This window comes from Microtus ochrogaster, unplaced genomic scaffold (assembly GCF_000317375.1).
Source record: "Microtus ochrogaster isolate Prairie Vole_2 unplaced genomic scaffold, MicOch1.0 UNK50, whole genome shotgun sequence".
Taxonomy (NCBI): Eukaryota; Metazoa; Chordata; class Mammalia; order Rodentia; family Cricetidae; genus Microtus; species Microtus ochrogaster.
In genome coordinates this window covers 2,626,905-2,635,806 of record NW_004949148.1, presented here as the reverse complement: position 1 = coordinate 2,635,806, position 8,902 = coordinate 2,626,905, and the positions used below count along the sequence as shown (strand labels likewise).

Here is an 8,902-nt window from a genome sequence, read left to right as displayed (position 1 = left end):
TCTCTCTCTCTCTCTCTCCCCAGTGTTTGTGTAGACCACACTGTTCTGAAACACCATACATAGAGCTCACAGAGATCTGTCTGCTTCTGCTTCTAAAATTATGTGGTGGAATTTAAGTTACACATACCACACTACACCCAGAAATTTATTTATGAAACTGAATTCTAGTCTTTTGTGTGCTGTATTTCTCGAGGGCTTTTTCCCCTCTCAATGTGCTGCTTGTTTTTTGTCCTCTTTACTTTGTGTCCTTCAATGAGCCAAAGTATTTTTGCTATTGCTACTTAATGTAGCTGAAATTATTCAGATGTGCTTACCTGTACATTTCTTCATCTGTGCTGTCTGCAAACAAAGCTTAGCTTAAGATTATAAGGATGTTATTCTGTATTCTCTACATGAAACAGTTTTGTTTTCAATTTCCCTCCAATTTATTTTACACATATTAATTACACATCTGTTACACATAATTTATGCTACACATATTTCTACTTCATATTTTTAATTTTTAAGGATAACCGATGCTACAAATTACATCAATGACATCTATTGGATCATCCATCCTTTTCAGATTGAACTGAATTGTTACCTCTGCTAAATACCAAACTTTGTTTCTTGATAAATACATTTTTGAGATTACTATTCTGTACAATCTCTCTGTATATCTGTTCCTATGCTAAAACCTCATGATTTGTGTTTTTTTTGTAATACTGTCTTTTGTCTGACATGAGAATTTCTCCATACTTATCTGTGCTGGGAATTAGATTGGAATTTCATTAATTCTCTATGTCAATGTGATATTAAAACCACATTAATTCTTAGCAAAGATGTTACTAGACAGCCCAACCTGGCTCTGTGTCTTTGTCTAATTCCAGTCCTTTTTCATTACTGACATCAGAATTTGTCCCTCCTTCCTCTTTGTGAAAGGTCAACAATTAAGTCAGAGATTTATTCAAGTTCATTTATTTTGAAATTGGAATTCTTTGGATATAATATCAACCAAAAGAGAAAAAATGACTTGTGTAGATTTTAAACAACAGGACTAATGTATATTTGGCCAAAAGTGTCTTTTCAGTCCTCATAGCCTCACAGAGGTCAGTGGGAAGGTAGACTGAATAATGTGACCATATGTGACTAACAATTCTGGTTCTAGAATTAAAAGGAATACATTTACACCCAAACCATTCATGCGTGTCACTTTAATTTAACCTTTTTAATTCATTGGTAGGTACAAGCAATAATAATGATGATTAAAAGATACTCCATGGTAATTATAATTGTTATTATGAGAAACAACCATAAAGTAATTTTAATATATTGTAGCGATCTTAAAAACATTAATTTTTTCACTTGAAAATAATTCAAAAGAAGCAAGTTTCCTAGAGAATATAATTTCACTGCGTCTACATAATATACTTTTCATGCTAGATTACAGAAAATCTGTATGAAGGAAGATAGATAGGTGGGTAAATACATAGATACATACAGAGAGATACACATAGACCAAGATATTTTCATTTAGATATTAATAAATCAAGTTGGAAATAAAATATCCTTATTTATTTAGTTACTGTCCATCTTAGGAGATGAAGTTCATGCTTATGTTGATCTCTGAGTCTCTGTACTTGATGTGTTATGCATGCATATATGATTTAAGAGGACCTGAGGTGGATGAGTCAGATCAGTGTTGAAAGAGAATGCTAATCTGAGGGAAGCTATTATCACTAACAAACCCAAAACACATGGAATGTGGTCCTTTGATATAGGGGGTGGAGGACTAAATTGCATGTTTCACAAGGAACTTTAAATGTAGGTCTGATTCTTTCTTAATAATAGAGCCACAGAATCAGAGACAAAATCCATATGAAAACTACAAGATAGTTTCAAGGGAGTATAAAACTCAAGGGTCTGAGATATATAAAAAGCCACATAAATATATCAAAGAGGCTTTTCATCTGTGACCAAAACTTTGAAGTTCAAGTAAAATGCACACTTCTTAGGGAAAATGAAGTAACAAAACTATAATGCACCATCAATAGTTAAAATAATTGTACTCTAGTTCACATTTTCATGAGTTTTCTAATTCCACAGTTTATTAACTTATCTTATCATGTTTAATAACCTAATGAAAAAATTTCACCTAGTTGGGAATGGATTAGTAAACAAGGTTAAAAAGAGTAAGGACTAAGACTAATTAAGAAATGCCTTAAGGTGCCCTGAGGACACATCAAAGAACTTTAATCTCCAAGTCTATAATAATAAAGTGCCATGGCTCTAAAATAATTAAAACTGTTGTGGTTAATCATTGAGGGAAAATTATTGGGCACAGCAAAAGAAACCAAAGATCAGAAATTTGCATTTCAACTTTTCAAGTTACGTGATAGATTTCCATGACAGAAACTGATCAACTTGACCTTGGTTACAGAAATACTCTACAATTAAATACATATCTGATTCTTAAGTATTTAAAAAAGAAAACGTCAATGACTGGAAGCCAGCATGTTTTTAATGTAATAGACAATAGAAACCTAAAACTATCTATTTTGAATAGCACTACTAATGTGGCAGATAATATTAGCATAGGTTTCCCCCCTCTACTTGATATAAGATTAAGAGTAAGCTTAATAGGTGACAAGAATTTTATGTAACTTCTAAAAACATGTAAGCCTCCTTGGGCAATATCAACAGAAGTATGGTAGCTGTATATAAGCTTATCGTTAATGCTTTTGCACAGTTAAAATTGTAAAACATCTTATGTGTCCATAATACATAGCCCTTATCTGGAAATAGACTACATTTAGAAGAGAATAATTTAGGGCTCGAGAAATAACTCTGTGAATAAAAACACTCGGGGCTAAGCCTGATCACCCAAGTTCCTTGGAACTGACCTAATGGAAAGACAGAACTAACTGATTCTCCAAAAACTGCCCTCTGACTTTCATTTATACACCATGTCATATGTGTACCATGTCATGTGCATACCCCAACACACAATAAATAATTTAAAGTATTTTTTCAAATTTATATTTAATATATGTGTTTCTATTTCTAGTAGAAGTAATAGGGTTTTTTTCTGAAATACTTAACCCATATCAAATCTGTGTTCTAATTCTATAAGCAACTGAACAAAATTTAATCTTATCTTTGACACAATAGCTTTTCAAGACAACCAAATTGTATATATTAGAAAATCAAACTTTTTATGGCATTCTTCCCATAATCATAGCTCTTGATTTATAGGTGTTAATGTATGAAATATTTGTTTATTCAAAACAGTAAAGCCCCAAATCTGTGGTCAAATAGAATAAGTTACAGTAGTAAAGTGAGTTCTAAGACTATTGCTAAAATTGATCTTACTTCCAATGAGAGTTTTAATGCTGTTACATGCCTTAGTCAGATATCCTACTGGATAAAAACTAATTGTTTAACTGCATATGCTCTTGGAAAATACCATAGTATAAAACATACACACACACACACACACACACACACACATATATGTATATGTATATGGAACAAAATTTCTTATATTTAGCTTTAAGTTATATCTTCTCGGGTAATTTTAAATGTTCTTAAGTCTTACCTCAGCTTCTCTGAGTTTTGTAAAATTTGACTGCGCTCCAATGTAATATGAAATGCCTTTTGATGCACCCTCCAAAGTTGCACCTCGTATTAACAGAATTAGGAGAACCACATACGGGAAAAGAGCTGTAAAATATACCACCTAACAAACAGAACAACTAAAAGTTAATGCCACTTTAAAATCATGGCATATAATTTTCTATGAGCAACATTAACAACCGGTTGCAATTTGTCAAATAATTTACTTCAGGTTTCAAAAAGTAGGTAAGTCCAATGATACCAGTACCAATTTTAGGATAATTTCCTTTCTATATTCTCACCACTCCAAAAATAGATCCATGTTTGAAAGTACTTTGATGTAGGGAGCAGTATTTCTAAGGTTCCTACTGTAAACAAACAGCAGTGATTACTTGAGATCTAAATGGAATGCTGTCCTATGTGGATCCTTATAAATGTCTCAGGGGACTGAATGTCTCTTTTCAGTAAACTGGGATGAGAAATATAAAATTGGTAATGATAAGTACATTCAGTCCCCAAGGACAAGGAAAATAACTTCTAGTACATGTCCAGAGCTCACAAAAGCTACACTAGAGTAAATACAGAGCACATTGAATGCTTGTTACTTAAAGCTACTGTTAAGAGAAGCTGATAAGATACACATAGGCACACGACTCTTGTCTTAGATACCACAGGGTTTCAGATGAATGGATTGCCCTTGAGGCTGGCTATAATAACGTGTAACTTTTTGATCCTTAGATATCTTATGTTTGATAATATTCCCAATGAGTTGATTTAAATAACTCACCCAAGACACCAATAAATTCCAACGCTTAATTAAATTGCCTTTAATGGACTTTTTGCAAGAAAAGTACTGCATCATAAAGGAACCAAGGGTTTAAAATGTGCAAATGAAGTGTATAGGAAAGTTGCCACTGAATTTTTACAAAGTATTTGTAGCATTTTTTCAAGAAATCATATGTGTCATTGTATTCACATTAATTCAACATGCTGGCTATTGTACTAGGAAGATGACAATAAGTGCGTGCAATTATTCCTACCCTTGAAATCCTAAGCAGCATCACTCTGATCAGCTAAAATCATGTAAAAATACACTTTTCTGGGTAGTATGCAATTCTTTTTTAATTTTTATTTTTTCATTCATTTATTTACACTTCCTACCCTCCTGCCAATCCCCTCCTGCTCCCCCACACCCCCTCCTCCATCTCCCACCCTGCTTGAGAGAGGGCTGGGAATCCTGCCCTGTGGGAAGTCCAAGGCCCTTCCCCCTACATCTAGGCCTAGGGAGCTGTGCATTCATATAGACTAGGGTCCCAAAAAGCCTTCACAGAAAAACGTTTCAGTTCTTCTTTTAAGTTGCACCTAAGCTTTCTGAAGTTTTGTTTTGTTTTGTTTGTTGCTGTTGTTTTTTTGTTTGGTTGTTTGATTATTTATTTATTTATTAAAGACTTCTGTCTCTTCCCTGCCACCGCCTCCCATTTCCCTCCCTCTCCCCCAAGTAAGTCCCCCCCCCTCCTCAGCCCGAAAAGCAATCAGGGTTCCCTGTCCTGTGGGAAGTCCAAGGAACCCCCACCTTCATCCAGGTCTAGCAAGTTGAGCATCCAAAAAGCCTAGGCTCCCACTAAGCCAGTGCGTGCAGTAGGATCAGAAACCCATTGCCATTGTTCTTGAGTTCTCAGTAGTCCTCATTGTCCGCTATGTTCAGAGAGTCCAGTTTTATCCCAGGCTTTTCCAGACCCAGGCCAGCTGGCCTTGGTGAGTTCCCAGTAGAACATCCCCATTATCTCAGTGTGTGGGTGCACCCCTCACGGTCCTGAGTTCCTTGCTCGTACTCTCTCTCCTTCTGCTCCTGATTTGGACACTATCCTGAGTGAGGTAAGCCAGACCCAAAAAGAGGAACATGGGATGTACTCACTCATATTTGGTTTCTAGCCATAAACAAAGGTCATTGAGCCTATAATTACTGGTCCTAGAGAAGCTAAATAAGGAGAACCCAAAGAAAAACATACAGGCATCCTCCTGAATATTAACCTTCATCAGGCGATGAAAGGAGACAGAGACTCACATTGGAGCACTGGACAGAAATCTCATGGTTTTTTTTTTTTTTTTTTAAGTATGAAGGGGGAAAACACAAATGTTTTGCAGAAGAGGCCCATTCAATGACAAAGAAGAGCCTTACTCCATTAGAAATGATTAATTTAAAGGAATGGTTGCATATTATTTTCTCTGTGTCTTCAACTGATACTGTTATCCTAGAAAACATTTTACAATTCTACAATTCAAGCTGCTTATTTTGGGACAGAAGCGTTTAAAACATACTTTCAAGCCCCAGAATGCTGTATTCGCTAGTAGAGTCTGAGTTTTAAACAATTGCGCAAGGATTGTATTCATTTTGCTCTGCTTTTACCAATAGCATTTATCCTATGTTTATGCATAAAACACGAATGTCTTATGTAGAAAGACTTTTAAGGATTCGAATGTTCCTATTATACAAAACTCTCTTAATAATTTTATATTTGATGAAACTACAATGAAGTTGAGTCACTAATGTGACTTCCAACTTACCTTACCAGAGGACTTTATTCCTTTAAACAATGCTGCTCCAACTATGAGCCAAGCTAGAAGAAGACAAAGTGCTAAATACCACACAATTACTCCAGTTTCTTCCATTCCACTTGACCGCTGTAGAGCCACTTTGCTGAAATACAGAAGACCTTTTATAAGCACAAAATCAATTGTCTTTGTTTAAAAAAAAAATCTAAGGACTTTGTAATGTGTTTCATCCAAATGGATACTTAAGTATTGTTGCTTAGTTTTGCAACCTTTTTATTGATAGATAATGTGTGAAGGGGCAAATATTATTCCTTCGAAAGTCAATCTTTGAACTTCAAGGGTCCAAAAGGCAGTCCTAATTTCAAGCATCTAGAAAAAAAATCATTACTCTTGATTTTCTCCCAATGTTTTAATTTCCTTTATGTAAAGAAATTAAACTTCTATCTGGCACCGTCATGTGACTCATTATGGGGCTTTCTCAAAATAAATGTCATAAATAAGACATTTAACTTTGTATGTAATGACTTATTCAAAACCTGCATATATAATCAGACTGAAATAGTCTGATTCTTCATATCTTCAAAGAGTTTCTGTGCAATTCCATTATTTCCCAGAGTAACATGCATGGACCTATAATCCAAGTTCTGTAACTAGAGAGATGAATCAAAGTTAAGAGTACTTTCTTCTCTTCCATCGGACCTGTATTTGCTTCCCAGCACTCTCATCAGGTGGCTCACAACCACCTATAAGTCCGGATCCTGGGAGATCTGATTCCTCTGGCCTTTTCAGGCATACACACACGCGCGCGCGCGCACACACACACACACACACACACACACACACTAAAAAATAACTAGCATGATATTTGGAAAACTTCTAAGATTGAAAATGTTAAAGCACCATGCTGGAGAAAACATTATTTAGCTCTCTCAAAAAAATTACAAATATATCCACCATATCATCTAACAGTCCCACTATTTACTGTGCATTTAAAAGAAATAAGATCAGGTTGTCCAAAAGACATTTACTCTGCCAAGTTATTCATTCATATTCATAGCTATTCATAAAAGTCAATACAAATAAACAACTTAAGTGTTCATCAAATGATGAATGGATAAAGGAAATATATTACACAACTCACTAGAATACGATTCATCATGTATATTTATTTTTATAAATATATCATATAAATATAATATATAACATACACATATAACATGTAATGTGTATATTATATATTATATATCTATAATTATAAGTAGCATATTTGTATGTTTTATGTTATCATTACATTTTACATTATATATAATATTTATGTGTGTTATATTTCTATAATATAATGTATTATATATTCCAAAAATATATCCTGTTCAGTTTGCATAAGACTACGCTCATGGATATTTTGAGGACTGAGAATTTGGCACTGAACAACCAATGGTGTTCTCATAGGGGAAGAACAGATTTTCTGCTCCCAGCTTTACTTTGTTTCTTATCATTCTTTGTGCTAGGCTGAGGATATGTGGGGTTTTCCCCATCCAGTTGGACATGTAGATTGGTGTCATCCTTGTTCAGCTCATGTTTAGGCAATCATGTCATTGAGGATTCATATGTGTAGCTTCTGACTTTATTAGAAGATATAATCTCATAGAAAGCTACCTGATCCTTTTGCTTTTTATAGTCCTTTAACCCTTCTGAAATATTCCCTGAGCCTTGAGTTTGGGAGTGGTGGCTGATATTTTTATGATTTGTTTATTTTATTTTATGTGCATGAGTGTTTTGTTTGCATATGTGTATATGAGAATATGCATGCCTGTTGCTTTTGGAGGCTAAAAAAATGACACTGGACCCCCTAGAATTAAAATTACAAACAGTTATGAGCCACAATGTGAGTGTTAGAACCAAAATTTGGTCCTCTGCAAGAACAGTGAATACTCCTAACCTCTTAGTCATCTCTCCAGAGCCTAATTGTTTATTTGAATTTTCTTATTATATTCAATTTTTATTTATTTATTTATTTTTGTGTGTGCACATTCCACTGTATATAAATGTCTTCAGAGGACACTTTCAGGTGTCAGTTTTTTCCTTCTACCACGTGGGTTACAGGAGTTGAACTCAGATTGCCAAGCTTGGCAGCTGGCACTTCCATGTGCTGAAACATCTCCCAAATTCTATAATTCTCTAACATTAACTTTTAACTAGCAATTATTATTTAACTATTATTTAAATGTTATTGCACTGAACAACTGACTTGTAAAAGATACATGTTAAAAATGAGCCTCTTCAGGGAGCTCAACTCACCTACAAAAGGTAAACATTTGAATCAAAGTATTTATCTGTCACGGTTCTCTTTTCTATTTATGGGAGTGAAAATGAGGGAAGGTATACAGGTAAAGAGAAAGGTGCTCAACTCACAACATATACTTATAATAAAATTACAAAATAAAATGGGAAATAAAAGAAGCTGACCAATATTTCACTGTGGTTCAAAAAACCTTTCAACAACACTTGTTTAAAAAGTCAGTCAATACTTACTCCCAATACTGTTCACTGGGAAGTTGTCCTGGCTGAAAAACTTCACTACCATTCAAGCAGGTCAGGTTGTTGAGAGTTACCCAGCTTATATTCATAAACATCTCTCCTGCTACTGTACTCACATTACAGCCGGTTACTAAAACAAAATGATAGATACATAAATAAATCAGTAGATAGATGATAGATAGATAGATGATAGATAGATAGATGATAGATAGATAGA

The 8,902-nt window shown here is 34.4% G+C and overlaps 1 protein-coding gene across 1 annotated transcript in view; it reads right to left on the bottom strand.

Moving 5' to 3' along the window:
* Slc6a14 (solute carrier family 6 member 14) overlaps window positions 1–8,902 on the bottom strand; it is a 30,062-nt gene that overhangs the window by 14,802 nt on the left and 6,358 nt on the right. The window contains exons 5-7 of the mRNA XM_005369535.2: window positions 8,680–8,815; window positions 6,160–6,292; window positions 3,578–3,718 (exon numbers count right to left, since the gene is read on the bottom strand). Of these exons, the coding sequence (XP_005369592.1) occupies window positions 3,578–3,718; window positions 6,160–6,292; window positions 8,680–8,815 (410 nt within the window). The remainder of the gene's footprint in view (window positions 1–3,577; window positions 3,719–6,159; window positions 6,293–8,679; window positions 8,816–8,902) is intronic.